General features: G+C 47.1%; 1 protein-coding gene across 4 annotated transcripts in view; it reads left to right on the forward strand.

The window, feature by feature from the left end:
- TOM1L2 (target of myb1 like 2 membrane trafficking protein) overlaps positions 1-20,132 on the forward strand; it is a 562,608-nt gene that overhangs the window by 91,661 nt on the left and 450,815 nt on the right. For all 4 annotated transcript variants that reach the window (XM_086940832.1, XM_086940834.1, XM_086940831.1 and 1 more), the window contains exon 2: positions 4,749-4,833. In XM_086940832.1, the coding sequence (XP_086796958.1) occupies positions 4,749-4,833 (85 nt within the window). The remainder of the gene's footprint in view (positions 1-4,748; positions 4,834-20,132) is intronic.

The raw sequence follows: 20,132 nt of genomic DNA on the forward strand, positions 1-20,132 counted from the left end.
TTCAAAAAAGTTTCCAGTGACCTCTGAGCTAGCTGGCGCAAACCTACATTAAGTTTAACATAGTCAGTAGAGACTTAGATGACCTCAGTCCTACGTCTACACTGCTGTTTGTTATTCCAATGCGCAGAGCCTATTTGAGAAAATAGGAACTACACTACAACTTGACTATGGAGAGGGAAATGGCGTTACGGTCAGAGCTGCTGACCTTGGAATTGGAGAACCAGGTTCGAGTGTGGTGGGGGCTCAACATCCTACGATGCTGGGCAAATCACTTAATCCCCCTGTGCCTACAAATAATGCATGTGCCCTTGTGTAATGTAACTGGTGCTCATGTAGGGCACTCCATTACCTTCGGGTCAAGTTCACGCTATATAAAACAGGCGGGGGGCACCTGGAGATCTTCTTCTGTTTTAATGGAGTATGTTTGCGAATTTTTATTTAAAGCCTAGTACTTTTCTTGGACTTTGTGTGTGTGTATATATATGTGTATATATATATACATCTTGTCTGCGCACGTTAGCCGTGCACAATATGCTGTTTCTATTTAATCATGGGTTATTGTTAACAGTGCTTCTTATACGGAATAGTAATTCACCATTAGTGAGTTATGGACAATACAAAGATTGCAAGGTAGCACATTTAGGCAAGGCATTCTTTACAGTGTCTATAAATGAACTCTTAAAGCTGCTCGTTAGTGCTTTGTTAACAATCCTGTTATCCACTTACACCTGCCCTCCCGTTCACCACACTCACCTGCCCTCCCGTTCACCCCCGACACCTCATTGCAAAGCAAATAGCTTGCACATGGCAAGATCTATTGACTTTGCCAATGCTTGTTATTCGTGTCCCATCTTATCGATCACATTTTTGTCCCTCCCATGGGGTATCATTTCTTTACCATCTCTTTAATTGGTTGGGTTCCATTGCTTTGTAGAACTACTTTTTTAAAAAGTACTTTTTGAAACTGCATGTTTTCCAGCCATCTCCTGAGTGTGCTTTTCTCCCACTCCCTCCACGATACTCTCTCTCGCCCCTCTAAGCGCACTGTTGTTGCCCTCTCTGGTCTCTGAGTGCTTCTCCCTCCCACCGTAGTTGTGTTGCTTCTCCTTCTGCATGTCATATAGCTTCTCCCTACTTTGCTTCTCTCCCAACTCTTCCTCCAACCTGCATCCATAACTCCATCATCCTTTTCAGTTTGTTTTTTAAGTGGTGCGTTTTATAACAAATCCATCTCAGATCAGTAAAATGGGAAAAAACGGCCAAGTCATTTTTTAGGTACACAACATGCGTGCACCTATAAAATCACTCAACAACCTTGTGTTGCTTTTTAAAAAAATGTTTTAATAATTAAAATAGCCATGCTGCATGGCATCTAAAATACAGTATGGATAATAAGGTGAGATCTGTTGGCTTTGCCAACCCTTGTTTGTATCTCTTTGACTTCAAGGTTCAACCCGGACTGGTTACTGTTATGCCCAGTGGGTAAAGCTCCGTTTGCAGCATTCTCCCAAATATTTCTTTCTCTCTTGCCATTTATTCTCTCCAGCTGCCTTCTCCTTCCAACTCTTTGAGAGAGGGATTCTCTGTGCTCTGCCATAGAAGGGTGCATAGCTGACTTGGGGTTGCAGAGGAGACTTAGAATGCAACTAGTGGATTTGTAAGATTCTATCCTAATTATTGACGATCACTTTTCTTGTAAACCTTTGTCATGCTTACTACATGAGAGAATGCTTGATTTATGGCAAAAAGAACCTGATAACGAAAGTGCAGATAAGATAGTTTCACGAACCGAGTGCTACTGAAATGGGTACTGACATGGGGATGCTATTTTACATGCATGTCTTTATGGCACAGTAACCCGAATATTTTCTGTATTTTCTTAAATACTATAGGTTCCCTAAAGTAATTTTAGTGCTCTAAATATGGAGTATGAGCAGGGGAAGGCTTCCAAAACACAGAGTGTGATGTGATTAACTTTGTTGAGTAGCAGACCTGAGCAAGAAAATCCTCCCTAGCGAGATCTGTGGCGACTAAGACTTCATAAAGTGGAGCAGTGAGCAAGCGGGAGCTCTCAAAGAGCACGTGAATGGAGCTAGGGAAAGGACACCACCAGATATCTTACTTCGATCACCAGGGTGTGGTTTATTATTGAACACACACAGCCCTCTCAGCACAGTTCATACATACCTTCGCAGTGTACTTCTGTTTGCTCCCATCTAATTGATGCCAAATATTCATCTTTTTAGGTCGAGCCTAGTGGCAGCGCTAATGCGCTGCTTGGTCTGTGAGGCACGCTGTAATAGAGTATGCTGTGGAAGGCCCGCCCACTCTCCTCCCACATTTTTCATTGGCTGGTGTCATTACCTTGTAAATTCTGGCTTCCAATCCATTATGAGGCTTGTTAGTCCCTCCTTGTTACCGCCTTGTCGCCATATGTTACCGCCCATAAGGACTGGAACTTTTACTTGGCTCGTTACACAGACTGCTTTATCTAGTGAGTGAGCACTATTTTTGTTATTGACACTGATGGGGGCAATGGTGGCTGCTTTATTTTGTTGTATTTGCATGTTGATCACAGCGCCCGCTTCATGGACACCGAGCTTTGTTTTTTCTTTTTTTTTTTTAAATTTAAAACTTTAATGCTGAGCACTACGCCCGCTTCGCAACACCGCGCTCTGTATATTTGATAATTTTTTTTAATTTAATACCGAGTGCGCTGCCCGCTTCAGGGACACCGCGCTCTTTTTAAAAAAAAAAAAATGTTTTTACTTTAATGAGCACAGCGCCCGCTTCAATGACACCACGCTCTGCAATGCAATAGGTGTTCCTTTTGGTATTGTAAATAACAAGGCTTTTTAAGTTTTTAATAAAAGGCATTGCCATTTACAATGCCAATAGCTCAAAAGCTCGCAGTTGCGAGACCTATTGCATTGTAAATGCTTGTTTTTTTGTTTTTTTTACATGTGCCCCCTGATTGACAACATCATTATAAGAAAAAGCACAATGTCTTCAATTAACAAGTGCTAACAATCATTTTGTTTTACCATTCAGCCTTGAAATCGCTTTTTAAATAACATAACAGCAAGAAACTGTTATTGCAATCCAAACTACCACAAGATGAATTGCCATGCTGCCTTGCTAGTTGTATACAGAACTACTACCAAACAGTCAAACCCTAGAAGTGGTCAGACCGATTTCATTTGTAAATGCCTGTCCCTTTAGCTTCTTAAAATATAGTGTATGCGCCCAGTAAGCTGCTGTCGTAAACCACTGCTGCTTTTGGGATCTAGAGAGACTGCTCAATGCACATGAAGCAGGTTTTACAGAAAACGACAATGCACATGGCAGATGTTCAAGAAACTCGGGGATTGATCTGAAAATTAATGTTTCCTTAAATTATGGTTGTGCATTTATTTTTGTGTGTGTATGTGTGCAAAGTGCTTTGTGTGTGAGAGATCCAGTGATGTTTTTGAATCGTCCGATGTGCTCTGTGTCCTATGCTAATAGTCTGGTATTGGCTTTACCTTATTGAATGGATCACAGTTTGAAGATCTCAATCAGTGTAGAGTGATAGTTATGGATTTCCTCTCCGTTTCCAAGTCTTCCAAGAAAAAAAAAACCTCTGACCATGTATAAATGGAAGTATTAACGTCTTGCAGAGCGCTTTCACGTTTATGGTTGTAGGTTTCACCTACAGATAGCTTTTAGCTGACTGTTCACAAGGAGACCTATTGTAGAGATCTAGTTACAGTGAGTTTTTGGCCAGTCCTTTGCAAGCATTGGTTGGCTTTCTTACCAACATGATTTTTGTATCTTTTTTTTATTTACTTACTTTTTTTCCTCTTGTGTTTTCCCTCTCTGAAGCATAGCTTCTTTCCCATCCTATTGAATGAATGATTTCTATCCTTCCACAGCACATATTAGAGAACAACTTTTCTCTTTTTATTATAGTGCTCTATGCGCATGCATGTGCTTTCTTGTTCTCTCTCCCCTTGTGATGCTGCCTAATTGAATTTCACCCACTCAATGTCCCCACAGTCTATGCTGCTTTCTGTACCTGGCTTGTTCGTAACTTCCCAACCTCTCCTAGTCCTGCTCTATTTTGTCTTTTTAAAAAAAATGATTTTCATGTTTTTATTTTTTTATAAAGAAGGCTCCTACATTGCTTCCTTCACCCAGTCCTTCCCCCACCTCCCAAATGCTCTCATACACACCCACCCACTAACTTTGCTGTTGTTCGTCCCTGTCTCACTGTTTAAAAAAAGCTGCTGTCTTCTTTAATAAAATGTGCTTCAGAGCATTTTTTATTATTTTTAATTTACTGCTTCAAGATGTGCGTCTGCCATTTTAGATCGATAAAAATTAAAACCAAAGTGGCTGCCATTCCATTACGCAAGCACGCATGTCTGGTAACCATGGGTCATTTAGCGATGTGGGGCGTACATGTGCAGATGTAATGATGTAGTGACATATTCACACTTTTTAATGTTTTTAAAACATTTTTTGCCAGTGCTCTTCAGCATTAACAATACAGCGATATTGTTTTTTTTGTTTTTACAAATGAATTGATTGAAATGCATTGGCAAGGCCTGTTGGATTTACCACTGTTTGTTAAAAATTATTGTTGAATGGTGGAGAATGTACAAAGGATTTATAAAAAAAGATGCAATAGATACTGCTGCATGGTGATAAAAACCACATAAATTTCTGAATGTGAGATTTCTATATAATGTTTTTTTGTGTTGCAGAGAAGGCTACAGATGGCTCCCTGCAAGGCGAGGACTGGACACTTAACATGGAAATATGCGATATCATCAATGAGACAGAAGAGGGGTATGTACCTTGTACAGCTGGCATACAGCCTCTCCTGTCTAATGTGCAAGCCCCTGTGATCTTTTCATAAGTATAATTTGTACCAATAAAAAATAAGTGAGCATCTGCTCTCTTGGACATGTGCTCACCCTATGTTATTTTATGTCTTTTTCTGTTATATGTGTTGCTTTCAAACTAAATGACCTTGCATAAAGCAGCCAGACTTCTTTGTGCAAGTTACATGCATTACAAAGAAAGTTATGCCAAAAGCAGCATTCAAGACTTTCCTGGATGTACAGACAAATGTATGTTTCTTCTTTTAAAACACCCCCAAAATCCTGCCAGCCTCGGCCAATAGTGCAAGATTTATTTATTTTTCTTTATTTAGAAAGTTTTGTATAGCTCGAACATGCAACCATATGCGTGAGAGACAAACAAATCAACAATCAAGAATAGGCTAACAGTGGTTGGAATAGAATAAAGCACTCACATGGCAGGATAGTCTACATAAGAGTTTGCTATCTGAATCTATTCAGTGTCATTGATATGTTGATTTAGGGTAAGAACTTAGTCAGTAGATATGATTTGGCTTCTCTTTTGAAGGCGTAGGTGGAGGAAATTGGGTGAAGGTCCGGCGGTAAAGAGTTCCACAATCGAGAATGCTCTAGCCCCAGTTTTCTTTTTGTGGGTTCGTTGGGGTTTAAGCAACAAGGTGAGCGCTCTTCGTGAGGATCTGCAGCCCCCTGATTTTTCTAGCTTTTGTGCCAGGTAACTGGGGTGTTAAAGTGTAGCGCTTTGTGCGTTATGCATTCCAGTTTTAGTTGGATTCTTGCTTCATATGGTAGTCAATTTAAGGTTTTTAGGGCTGGTGAGATGTGTGCATTTCTTTTAGTTATGTGGACAAGTCTTGCTGCTGCATTGAGAGAGGCTCTTAGTGGTGCTAGTTTGTATGTAGGTAGACCACATAGTGTGGCACTACCATAGTCCAATCTGGGTAATACTAGGGCTTGAACTGCTTGTTTTAGATATTCATGAGGTGGGTATGGTTTCCGTTTCCGCAGAATGCTCAGTTGGTAGTTTGCTCCTTTGGTGGCTGCACTAATGTGACTTTGCATATTTAGGTGTTTGTCTAATGTATTACCTAAGGATCTGGTAGAGTCTATGATGTGGGGCGAGCATTGAGGGCTGTAAGATGATTCAGCCACAGATCAATCTTGATGTTTTAATTTAGTGGAGAGATGAGAAGAAATTCCGTTTTAGCAGCATTGAGTTTGAGGTGGTTAACCGTGAGCCAGAGGTGTGTATTTTGTAGGATGGAATTGAGATATAATATTATCTGGAGAGACAATTTTGAGATATAGCTGGGTGTCATCAGCGTACATATGGTAGTAGATGTTAGCTGATTTTCGGAGGTTTGCTTGTGGTTCAAGGAATAAGTCAAAGAGAATGGGGAAAAGAGCGGATCCTTGAGGAACGCCAAGTGTTATCGCTTTTGGCTTAGATAGAGATTGAATCATTTTGACTCGTAAGGATCTGTTTTGGAGGAAAGAAGTGAACCATTGTTATGCGGCTGGTGATGGTTAACAAATGTTATCTGGGTAACTTAGATGGAAATTTAGGGTAGTGAAGACTAATGATCAAGTGCATGTCACATACTGACCTCTTTGGGCCTGTCTATAGTCAACCTGAGCAGTATCCTGTGGTGATGGTAGATACTGCTACATCGGCTCACCAGTGCTACAGTGTACCCTCACCTGGCATTGCCCGGTGATAGGACACCAGACCATATTTACCAGGTGAGGCACACACCTGGTAAAAACCATAATTAAGATACAAAAAAATGTCACTGAAGTTCATAGTCCGTTCTGTAGCTCTCCCATGCCAGCACTATTCATATGGCAACATCCTGCCTCGCTCAACTCACCAGTGCCACCCGGCACCCAGGGGAGTGGTGCAGGATGTGTGCTGAGACCGCGATGTTGGTTTCGGGCCAGTGAACTGGCATAGCAGCCTGGATGCATTGATTCTGTTCGGAGTGTGAGGCTGGCCCAGGCATCATTGAGATCGCCATGGTACCACCCTGACTGTTTTGTCTGCAGAAGGACCAATGGAGCTGGGTCTCTATAATAATCACAGCCCTGCAATTACACCGCACGGCCAATGGCCTACCCAAGTTGCTCTACCGCTGATACACCATCACAGATGAAGCAGAGGAGGCCATGTGAACTTGGGCTGTGGGCCCCTGTCTGCATCACCTGCTGGGGCTGTAAAACAGCTTGTTGCTTCAGCAGCTTAGAAGAAGCAAGCTCAGCAGCAAAAAAATGATAGCATAGGCAGTGTACTGGCACTCTTCATGGAAGAGTGAAGGTAGTGAGCAGGGGAGGGGTGCTTACCTGAGGCTCAATATTCGAGGATGGCCTCCTGGCATGGTGGAGCCCATCCCTGGCAGCAAGCAAAAAGACAGACTGGGACCTATGCTGTAGTTTGAAGGTGCTGCATGTGGGTGAGATGGACACCTGGTCAAAGAGAGCTTAGCTGGCCTCAGAGACCCCTGGTTGCATGTGCTACCTGCAAGGTGAAGTGTAGGTGGGTCAGGCACCCTCTTACCCACTGGATACAGCAGAAGAAGGCCTGCTGAGGTGGTGTGTAGGGGGCGCTGATTCTGGGAACGTGGAGTGTGGTGAACCCTTGAGCGTGTGTCTGCTACTGTGCTGGGTAAAGTTTAACTTGAGGTTGGGTCTGGAAGAGCCAAGCCCGGGCTGACAGGCCTTACCCTGGCCCTAGTACACTTGCTGATCCTGCTAGGTTTACTAACCAACACAGACATAGAGGCTGTAGCACTGGGATTCACCCAAAGTGGCGCTCTCGTCAATACAAATGTCCTCAAAGAAACTATCCAGTCCTCTTGGCAAGCCCTTGCGTCTAAGATTGACAAAGTAGGTGCAGATGCTACCCTATTGAGACAAGACCTGCATAACACTGTTAGCTAAGTCGTTGAAGCTGAATGCCACATATATCTGTGTTAGAGGACACAATTAGAAAGCAGCAATGTTGTACAGAAGCTACAGTGCTCCACTAGCTAAATTGCAACTAGGGTGGAAAATGCAGAGGTCTGCTTACACCGCAACAATGTTTGACTTGAAGGTCTCCTGGAGGGCCTAGAGGGTACGCAGCCTGAACAATTTCTAAAAACGTAGCTACAGAGGTTCCTGCCTGTGAACCAGATCTCAGCCTGCTTCTGGGTTGAGCAAACAACTGCCCCTCACACAAAAGCTGCCACCTGGGCCTTATCAAGACCACTGATTGGCTATTTTCTTAGTTACAGAGAACAAGACTTGATATTTCTAATGGAGGGAGGATATAGGTGAGCTAAAACACAGATCCTACAAAATAAAAAAAATCCAGACTATACCAGGTTCTTGCAGTAACAGAGGAAATTATATGAGCTGTTTGAGTAGACACAAGTAAATGTAGTTCACCAGGAAAGACACATTTGTTGGATCACCCAGTTCAGTCCTTGACATAGTTGGAACAGTGTACCTTGATTGCTGTGATGCAGGCAGCCGGTGAGCCGAAGGGGCAACGAAGCAGATCGGTTTGAAGATCAAAACAGCTCACTGTTGCGGCAAGATCCTGGAATCCCAGGGTTGAACAGAGAAGAATCTACCACTAAATCATCAGATACTGATGGTGCTGGGAATCCTGCAGAAATCCAACCTAGAGACTAATCACCGATATCTTGCTAACAACCTCTGCTGCCACTCCAGTAAGAAGAATCCTCAACGATTCCTTAACTACCGGAATATTTCCAGGAAAACTAAAAAAGTCATACATACGCCCTTAACGGAAGAAAACAAACTTGGACCCACTGAACCCTGACTACTACAGACCCGTTACAAATGGACCTTTCCTGGGAAAACTGATAGAAAGAGCAGCGTTCGCCCATTTGTCACAATTCATTGAAGACAATGCCAAACTTTCAGACTGCCAAAAAGGATTCTATCCGGAAAGAGTCACAGAATCTGCCCTCCTTGCCATCTGGGATGACCTGAAGAACACAGTTGACCACAACGGGGTTGCAGCGCTAATCATCTTGGACCTCTCGGCTGCCTTTGACATGGTTGACCATGACACTCTGGTACAAAGAATCTAATAAGCCGGCATAGAGGGGACTGCTTTAGACTGGATCACGTCCTACCTTCGAAACAGAACTAATGTCATCCATGCCCCACCTTTCTCGTCCAAATCGTACTCCACAAAAGCTTGGGTCCCTTAAGGCTCTATCATCTTGCCCATGCTTATCAACATCTAAATGAAGTCATTACTGGTACTAATCAATCAATTTCACTTCACGTGCTATAACTATGCAGATGACACGCAAATACTCCTTCAAGTGGAATGCCCCAAAGACATTGGAAGCTCACCAGTTTTCAGTTGTCTCAGAACCGTGGATCAATGGATGACTTGGAGACATCTGAAATTGAATGCTTCCAAAACGGAATTACTCACATGTGGCGATTGGAAACATTATGACCCGCCTTGCCTGATGAACTGGGATCACCGGCTAATGTATCGAAGGAAGTAAGAGACTTTGGAATGACCATGGACTCCAAGCTATCAATGAATGCCCAAGTGGACAAACTAACAAGATCAAGCTTTGTTACTATAAAAACTCTGCAATAAATCTTCCTCCATTTGGAATTTCCAAACAAGGTCCAAACTACCATCTCCCTTGTTCTGTCCAAACTCGATTACGCCAGTAGCCTCTACCACGGATCACCTTTAACGACTATGAAAAGACTACAACGGATTCAGAACTCGTCTGCCAGACTACTATTGCATATCAAACCGTGAGACAACATCCCCCCTGTGTTGAAAGCCGTGTATTGGTTACCGGTTGCCAGAAGATCCTGGTTCAAGCTGCTTTGTATCACCCACAAAGCGATACACGGAATGGGACCGCTCTTCATCAGTAATAAAATCACCAAACACATTCAACATAGACACCTCTGCTCTAGAGTGGCATCTTGCCTCAAATTCCCAAGATACAAATAAACAATCATGGGTGGCACATCCTTCTCTGTTCAAGCAGCCAAAATATGGAAGTCTTTACCCCAACATAAGATCCACTGACAACCACCTTATCTTCAGAAAACGACTCAAGAATTGGCTCTTCCCCACATAAGCACCATACGCAAACAGAAATATACAGCATATCCCTCTGTATATAGGCATTTATTTGTACTATAGATCTGTACCTATATATGTGTATTGCTTTGTATAAACATGTAGAATAATTATGTTTAAAAAAAAAAAATCTCAAATACAACACTTGAAAACCAGAGTTTTTCGAATGAATCTTTAATCTACATATACTTACTTCCTTTATGCATTTATATACCTGCTATGTTCTTGGATCTATATATTTATTACTTTTCTCCACCCTCCCCCCCAAAAAGCATATTCAATACACTACCCTATTTCTCACTCTATACCTCTCTCAATATCTTTAATCTGCATATACTTAATTCCTGTATATATCTATATACTTTCCATGTACTTACGGATCTATATAATTATTACTTTCTTCTAATCCAGCATATCCAATGCACTACCCTATTTCTCACTCTATACCTCTCTCAATATATCTTCTATCTCAACTCTGACTCATCTCAAACCTCTTTCAACTACTCTTTCCAATGCACTACCCTATTTCTCACCCTATACCTCTATCAATATATCCTCTACATCCACTCTCTCATTCATCCCAAACTCCATACCACTACTATGACCCCCAAAATAGATCTTTCTAAATTTCCCCTACTCTACCCCTCCTTGCACCATCTGACACCTCTTTTACTATACCGATCCCCCATAACAAGCCTTTCTAAACTCTTCCCTCTGACTGTTCCCCTCCACATCCCTTTTTACTCATCCCAAGCCTCTTACTACTGCTATGACCTCCAACAAAAAATAGAAAGGTCTAAATCCTTCACTCCTCTGTCCCTCCTCTACCTTTCAATCAGAATAACAGGCTAACATGTCCACTTCGCAAATTTCACTATACTAATTCACCACTAATTCTTTATAGGTTCCGGAGTAGCATGCTACTCGCTGAAAACGCGCTTCAATACCCCATCAGGGGTTAAAAGCACAACATATATATGCAAACATATTTCCCTCTTCTATCCCTCCGCTATCCTTCTCAATCCAAATAACTGACTAACATTTCCACCACTCAAATTACTTTCATATTTCACTATACTAATTCACCACTAATCCTTATGGGTTTCCGGAGTAGCGTGCTGCTCACCAAAATAGCGCATTGACGTCTCGTCAGGGGTAGTAAGTGCTGTCTAAATGCTATTATAATACAATACAATCATGAGGTTGGACGGTAGTTCAAATGTGGCAACACACACCTGTTAATTTGAGCCGTTCTTGCCTTATTACAAGGCAAATTTGTGCTATTAACATAGGTCCTCTTCCGCTACTGAGGTTCATAGTTTAGTTTTAGGTCGACAGATGCTGAAGTAGAAAGTATAGGGTAAGAGGGTAATATAGTTACGGTAAGGTTTTGTTGAAGCTGTTTACATTGGGTGTAGTACGATGCCACAGTAACGTAACACTCACAACAATAGCGGGTAGCACTTAGAGACCATATAGTTTTATGACATAGAATGTATGTAATGCTTTATCTAGGAAAAGGGCCCCCAATGTTGTCCTACTGCAAGAGACGCTCCTCCTGGGCAGTAGGTGTGTTTTTGGGGAGTGATCATCCTTCCGGTTAGTCGTCACCTTGGTACAGACCGATTAACTTGGCAAATTTGTTATCGTAACTGGGATACTGGAGGGGTCTCACTGCGATCTTCTGCATTAATGTCTATGCTAAATTCACCAATAACGTGCTCCAGGCAGTTTCCGACATATTACTCGCCTCTGTGGAGCTGTGGATGCTTATCCCATAGTGTGGTCCCTGGGGCAGATGATGATTCAATGCATGGTACCCAGTAATCGATGCATTCAGTGAGCTTCTATACGAAGTGATACAGGATTACTTCAAACTTAGTATTACCTCGGTTTTCGTCCTTTGTGACCTTGTGGGAAGCATTCAAGCTGGTGGTCCGGGGCAGGGTGTTCTCCTACATCTAAGGGAAGGAGAAACACTGGAAGCGTTGAGATTCTCGCTCTTGAACAGCAAATTACTGAATTTGAGGTGCACCTATCTAGGGAACACATCGATGATATTCTTGGGAAACTTGAGCAAACCCACTGTCACTAAAGCAAAAATTATTGAACACAGCCAAAATGGCATTGACGATGTCCCAGTAAAACAAAATTAAAAATTGGGTAATAAAGCTTGCCTACTACCCTATTGGGTTAGAAAACAGGAAGAAGAAGGCATTATTATTCCATCAATAAGTGACTCTAAGGAAAAGATGATTACAGACTCTGTTAACTGCCACGCAATTCTCAGATTACTACAGTGACCTTACTGGAACATCCCACGCCCGTTGCCCCACCCTCGCTCTTGGTCAGAGACTTGGAACCCAATTGTAGATGACCTCTTTATTACTGGGGCTTTGTTTCATGCAGACCAGGATGAGTTCAGTCTCTTAGGAAGAACTTCAGTAAGCCATGGTGAAAAAGCTCTCTAGCAAGACCCCTGCCCAATGACTTAAAATAGAATTCTATAAGCTATACTCATTGCTACTTGCGCAGCACCTGCTAGCAATGTTTGCAGATTTTTGGGTAGTGAACATCTCTCCCAGAGGGTTTGCAAAGCACAACAATAGTCACTATCTTAAAGCCTGATAAACCTGCAAATGATTGTGCATCCTAACGCCCAATATCTTTAATTAATGTTAAAGCCTAACTCCTAGCGAAGATTCTCTCCAATCTGTTTGATAGTGGTGTGCTGGCTGGTGCATGGGAACCAAAATTGCTCTTTAAAATGATCTTTAGTCCTCACTTTTGCTCCTTTTTTCTGGCCCTATGTGAAGCGCCATGGGCCAGGTGAGCATGAACAGTGTGTTGGTGCCCCTACTACCTATCCGCTGTGGAACCCGCCAGAGATCTCCTCTCTATTCCCTTTCTACTTTGCTTTGATTGTAGAGCCCTTGACCGAATGGATTAGTAGAGATTGTGAGATTGAAGGGTTCCGATGGTTTGGAGAGGTTGAAGATAGGGTGTCATTATATATGGATTAAATGCTACTTTTCATTCAGCGAATCCAGGACATGCTGGAGATACTGACACAGATGTTGAGGGTATATCGCCATGTTTTCAGAAAGCTAACAGAAATAAGTCAATATATGTGCAGGAGAGCCGCACCTAGCCACAGTGCATAGCATATACTCCACTCCAGGTGGCAGGGGATAATTTCAGATACCTGGGCATGATGGTAGATTTTGCACAACAGTCGTGTTGGGATTTAAACATTGCTCCCTTAATGCAGCATACAAGGAGAGACCTGGCAATGTGGTCCTCCTTGCCTCTCTCTGAAACGTGCAGAGCAGCTCTCTCTATGGCCAACCTGCCTTGTTTTTAGGTCTCGGCTTGCGTGGGCTGCGCTTGCGCAGTTTCGCCGGCGAGATCTTATGTTTTAGTGTAGGGTTTGGACCTGCCCCTCTTCTCCATTGGCTGGCTTCCTAAACGGAGGCTAGCCATTAGAGAAGAGGGGCGTCTGTCCATTTAGGCCCCGTCTTTTTGGGATTGAGGGGTGTGTTTTTTTGTTTCTTTCTCTCCTCTTCCCATTGGCTGGAATTTTACATTCCAGCCAATGGGAAGAGTAGAGCAAGAAAAATACGCCCCCAGTCAGAAAATGACGGGGCGTTTCTCCGAGGCATTTCTGCTGGATCTCGGAGAAACATGGTGTTGTGGAGCGCTCCTCTCTTGTTTTTCATTCTCTTCGGTTTAGCTGCTCTATCACTATTTTCTCTTCTCTTGTGTGCTCAATCTCTTCTCTGCCTTTCTTATCCCTTCCCTATGCTCTGTTGCTAAAGGAAGGCCGTCACACGTCGAGTTCAGGCTTGGTTCTCCAGATCCATGTGGCATTGGCGTTTTCTGACGCACTGCACTATTCACACATTTAAAGAGTCTTGGGAAGAGAGGTGCCTATCTGCTTTAGTTTCGTGCTCACATTTGACGGAAGATTAGTGGTACCAGAAAGGGCGGAACGACCGAGCAACACCCCCCCTGCCTGCGGAGAGAATGAAGGAGCCCGACCCGGCCAATCGAGGTATACAGGAGTTAAAGGGTGTGCCGTTGTGCTGCAGAGGCCCAGAGAGATCGGCGCGTTGGTGCTCAGGGAAGGACGAGGGCACCTTCGAATAGGCGGTTTGCTTTCCTGCGCCGATCAGGAAAGGGTCTCTCGGGCAGCAGCCTGCTTGTGATCGTTTTTGGGCCCCGACGGCGCCCTCGGCGTGAGCTGCGACGTGGCTTGCCTGGGTCTTTCCCCGAAGCCCAGTTGCTGCCAGCCTTGTTTGTCTGGGTTTACGGTGGGGGAGGGGCCTCACGTTTCCGTCTGGGAGAGCGCCCAATTTTAACTAACATCTAGGAGTCGTGTGGGGCAAAATGGTGGCGCACCCTGCTCTACCCGCCCCCACCCGTACCTTCCGAGAGTTGGAGGTGGTGCGGGGTGCTGGATCCCAAATTGATCCAGAACCGCCTGCAGAAAACACGCTGGGAGCTGTGCACCCGCAGAAAGATCCTGATCAGGAATTTACCACAGGACTGCAGCAGCCAGGTATCTCCTTGGATGTAAATGGAAAGCGTTTTTAGTGCCTCTGTCCCGTGCCTCTGTTCCCTGCTTGTGATCGTTTAGTGCCTCTGTTCCCGTGCTTCTGTTCCCTGCTTGTGGTCGTTTTTAGTGCCCCTGTTGCCTGCTTGTGATCGTTTTTAGTGCCTCTGTCCCCTGATTGTGATTGTTTTCGTGTGTGTGTGTGTGTGGCTCTCTGTGTGTGTGTGTGTGTGGCTCTGTGTGTGTGTGTGTGTGTGTAGCTCTGTGTGTGTGTGTGTGGGGCTCTGTGTGTGTGTGTGTGTGTGTGGCTCTCTGTGTGTTGTGTGTGTGTGTGTGGCTCTCTGTGTGTGTGTGTGGCTCTCTGTGTGTGTGTGTGTCTCTGTGTGTGTGTGTGTATGTGGCTCTGTGTGTGTGTGTGTGTGTGGCTCTGTGTGTGTGTGTGTGGCTCTCTGTGTGTGTGTCTGGCTCTGTGTGTGGCTCTGTTTGTGTGGCTCTGTGTGTGTGTGTGTGGCTCTCTCTGTGTGTGTGTGTGTGGCTCTGTGTGTGTGGCTCTCTCTGTGTGTGTGTGTGGCTCTGTGTGTGTGTGTGTGGCTCTGTGTGTGTGTGTGTGGCTCTGTGTGTGTGTGTGTGTGGCTCTGTGTGTGTGTGTGGCTCTGTGTGTGTGTGTGGCTCTGTGTGTGGCTCTGTGTGTGTGTGTGGCTCTCTGTGTGTGGCTCTCTGTGTGTGGCTCTCTGTGTGTGGCTCTGTCTGTGTGTGTAGCTCTGTCTGTGTGTGTGGCTCTGTCTGTGTGTGTGTGTGTGGCTCGGTATACAGACATAATATCGACAACAAAAATATCGAGGTAGTGAAATATCAAGTTTAAAATATCGAGTAGAGGTGTGGCCAAGATGGCGGAGTAGGAAAACGCTTCTGCACGAGGCTCCCGAACCTGTCCAGGCCCCAGGCCTTTGAAACAGCTTGTTCTCTCCCCGCTGGTGCTAAACAGCGATGGGAGAGGTGACGGACTCCGCCAAACTTAACCCAGAGCTGGAATTGGCCCCGGAAACACCCCGGACACGGCGGACCGGGTGTGGTGTAGACCAGGCCCCGGAGTCTGGGGCTGCGAGAGCCTGTAGCCAAGATACGGCCTGGAGTGAAACGGGACCCAGAGACAGAGGGATCCTCTGGCTGCGACTCGCGGTGAGGAGGAGAAGTGGTCCGGGAACCGCAAATACAGCTGGAGGTAGCCCGAGAGACGCCGGACGACCCTACGGGAGGCCTTCCCCCTGGAAGTCGGCCACGACCTAAATCGAGGCCGCGGCTGCGGCCTACTCGGGAGGGGACTCAGCGGGAGTGTGAAGAGGCATCGCCGGCGTGAAGGGCGAGACCGAGGGGCCGCTGCAACCGAGCCCGGAATCAGAACCGACCCAGGAGACACTCCGGACACGTCTATCCGAGTGCGGTGGGCGGCGAGCTCCAGAGTCGGGAGCGGAAAGGGACCGGAACCGGGAAACGGCCGGGAGCGACGAGGGAGCCCGAAGTGGTGCCGACCTCTACCAGGAGTGCTCCGAGAGGTGAGGAGGTGGCCCTCGAGACACAGAGGTGGACCGGGACCCCCAGGAAGACACTTTGCGACCCAGCGGGAAGTACCACTCAAGGAGGCCGGTAGCAGCCTAAATCGAGGCCGCAGCGGCGGCCTACAGCAGGAGAGACCGGCGGGGAAGCTGGGATTTGGCAGAAGAGCGTAGCCGGGTCGCACGGCTCGTAGGTAGGAGCCCGGACTCTCTTCAGAGCCGCCGTAGTGCCAGGGGGAGGCAAGGGCAACCGGGCATCGAGAGGCAATACCCGGGGATTTAGAGGCCCGCTGAACAGGGCGCCACCCGATAGAGCCCGGGAGAGGACATAGCACCAAGGGGCCGCTACCACCTACTCCCCGCAACAGATCAGGCCAGAGAGCTCATCAGCAGCCCCCCCGGGAGCGGAGAACGGGGGTAGAAAAAGGGACCTGTGGAAGACACTGCCTAAGTGGGCCACCAGAGACAGGAGGGGAAAACACGTGGAGATTGGGCACAGGGGAACGCACAGACCACCCCGCGGCGAAGCCCCGGTGGACCCACGTACTGAGAAGGCCCAGGGGAACGAAGGGTCGAAAGGACCTCCCTCGGACATAGCAGGGGAGGAGAGGATACACAGTGACTCCTCCACACTTGGGACTCACAGCGAGGAAGGTTGGACACTCTGGGGGCACCGAAATAGCCAGAACAATTAGCAACCCCGGCGAAGACTGACGTATGAACACTGCTGCGGCCTAGTTGAGGGGAGGATAAAGCGGATCGGCATGGCTGGGACACACCGGTTCCCACTGGGACGAAGGGAGTAGAGCGGGCGCCTTCAGGGTAGCATTTGCCCTGCGGACTGAATCAGTAGGTGGTACAGGAGAGGTGTAGTGGCCCCGCAGCCAGGATGGCGGGACAAAAAGGCAGTAAGAGGGGGGAACGCACGCTACCTGAGATGCTCAGCAGAAATCAAACCAGAGGAGAAAGGAATCCGCCTTCACCGAGCTCTGCGGGAGGCTCACAATCGGCAGGTGGCGGGGAGCCTCCGGTCACCAGGTCCTTTTGGGAATCCCTTTTTGGCACTCTGAGGGACGATTTTCAGGCCCTGAAACAGGAGGTGGCAGGAGAAGTGCGCGAAGTGCGTAGAGAAGTGGACGGCCTGGGGGAGAGAGTGGCCACGGTGGAAGGCACTACGCAGCGGAAAGACGAGGAACTTGTGCAACTACAGCAAGAAGTGCTGCGCCTTAGAGACCAACAATTGGACCTTCAAGCACACAATGAAGACTTGGAAAATTGGTCTCGGCGAAACAACATAAGGGTTCGAGGAATTCCATCAACGGAGGAGGGCACAGATGTGGCGGGCTATCTACGGGACCTCTACAGAGACATACTGGGAGAAGCTGCGGACTTTCCCATACGTTTAGATAGAGTGCACAGAGTGGGACCCCCGAGGCGCACATCGGCCCCGCCACCGGACATTCTGGCCTTTCTTCCGGACTTCCCATTGAAGGAACAGATTATGGCTGAGGCACGGAAAAAGCACTTGCTAGCTTTTCGTGGTCATCCTGTGGCGCTATATCAGGACCTGTCCGCTATCACTCTCCAGAAACGTAAAGCATTTAAAATAGCAACGGATTTCTTGAGACAGCATGAGACAGCCTACTCATGGGGCCACCCTTTCCGCCTCATCTTCAAATGGAACGGCACGATGCACCAATTGCGATCACTGCAGGAGACATGTGAAGTATTAGGGATTACCGCGGAGGAAGAAGATTCCGCCACACCAAGACGGAGGCGCGCCACCTGCGACGGCTGGCACAAGCCGTCGGCTGCATCCCGGAGGCTGGACTCGCCCACCATCAGAGCCGACATGGCAAGTGCCATTCTGGAAGCGTCCAGAGACTCAGCTGCTAATGGTGACATCGCACTGACAGCGTAAGATTGCTCCGGGGGGAGAACGGCATAGCATTGCTGTTGTTGCAGGCTTGGGGACAAGGGGGGGGGAGCTGAGGGGAGAAGTTCGTGGCCGGACGTCCACTCAGGTAGTACACCACAGACTTTCCCACTTGGGGCATGACTGGGACAATACATTCTGGGGTTTCGGAGGGTTGGGAGAGGGGAGGGGGAAGGGGGAGTTTGGAGGGGTGGTTGGTGGAGAGGGAGGGAGTTGTTGAGGAGTTGCAGGGAGGTGGGGTTGGGAGTTGGTTGCGGGAAGGGGAGGGGGGGGTCCATCCAGTGCTCTTGGTGCGTTCGCGCTGCCCCAAAGGGGGCATCCATGTCCGTTTGGCCCACGAACTGTCACTCACTGATACTGACCCATTGCTTCTACCACATTGGTTTAATCACTCATGGCGACCCTTAAAGTAGTGACCCTTAATGTCAAAGGGCTCAACAACCCAGTTAAGAGGAGAGCGGTCCTGTCTCTATTGGAGGATACGCAAGCCGATATCTGTCTCCTACAGGAGACTCACTTACTAGCGCGTGATTGCCATAGGATGCGATCGCGCAAGTTCCCCACACAGTTCTTTTCCTCCAACACTTCCAAAACAGCAGGGGTGGCAATCCTGGTATCTGGGTCATTCCGGGTAGAGATTTTACACAAATTCGCAGAGCAAAAAGGGAGACTTTTGGTATATAGGTTCAAACTGGGGTCCCTGGCGTTTACCATCGGGACGATATACAGCCCGAACGAGCATCAGGAATGCTTCCTTAACTCTGCACTGGTGGATATAACAGCGTCCCCAGACAGACACATCATTCTAGGGGGAGACCTGAACATGGTGCTCGATTCATCTATGGACAGATCAACTCAACGTTACCCACAGACTGGGGAACTGTCGCAGGCAGGGAAGACCCAATTGGCGGACCTGGATATCCAAGATCTTTGGCGCCGACTTCACCCCACAGATAGGGACTACTCTTACTATTCACATGCACACAAGACCTACGCAAGACTAGACCATATTATAGTCACCGGACCGGTCCGCGACCTAGCCACGGCGTCTGAGATTGGAGTCCTTTCTCTGTCGGACCATGCGCCGGTCTCGGGGGGTCTTCACTCTGCCACCGGTTCAGGCTCCTCGCGGGGTATGGCGTCTCAGAGACACTCTCTTGCACAAAAAAACGGTGGTGAAACACATTACAGAGTCGATCAGGGAATACCAGTCTTACAACGACAACGTGGACGCCTCGCTGGCGATTCAGTGGGCAGCACTCAAGGCAATCTTGAGAGGAGAATTCATTGCAATCTCCTCGGCAGAGAATAGGGAACGGCGACAAAAGCGAGACAAACTCACGCAAAAGGTCCGGGAACTTGAACAAGTGCATCACCGCACAGGGGCCCCCAGGATCTGGAGGCAGTTGAAGGCATCGAGGAAACTCCTGTCGGCATTGGACATGGACAGAGCGGAATATGCGGCGCTGCGTCTGAGGCACGCTTATTATACGGGAGGCGATAGGTGTGGTCGACTTTTACCGAGCAAACTCAGAGTGGCACACCAATGTCACCGGGTAAAAGAGATTGTGGTTAGTGATGGAGTGACGGTTACAGACGATGCCCAGATAGCCGAGGTCTTCCGTCTATTCTATGCTGAGTTATACACAGGGGACCATCCAGCGGCGAGAGAAACAGAGGATTATTTGAATACGGTCACCCTTTCATCTTTGGCACCGACGCAAGCAGAGTATTTAGAAAGAGAGATCCGGGTCGAGGGAGTGATTGCAGCCATCTCCAGACTCAAGCATGGGAAGGCCCCGGCCCCGGACGGCTACACCACACTCTTTTATAAAACGTTCAGTACCACGCTGGCGCCCATTCTCGCTAGAATTTTTAACTCTTTTTCCACCCCGGGAGCTATTCCGCCTGATCTCTTACAAGCCACAGTGTCGGTCATACCCAAACCGGGAAAAGACTGGACCCAATGCAGTTCGTATCGACCGATCTCCCTCCTAAATGTTGACCACAAACTGTACACAGGGATTCCTGCAGCTAGACTGGCGCTCCACCTGCCGGGACTGGTGGAGCCGGACCAGGCCGGCTTTGT

The sequence above is a fragment of the Lissotriton vulgaris genome, chromosome 10, assembly GCF_964263255.1.
Source record: "Lissotriton vulgaris chromosome 10, aLisVul1.2, whole genome shotgun sequence".
Lineage (NCBI taxonomy): Eukaryota > Metazoa > Chordata > Amphibia > Caudata > Salamandridae > Lissotriton > Lissotriton vulgaris.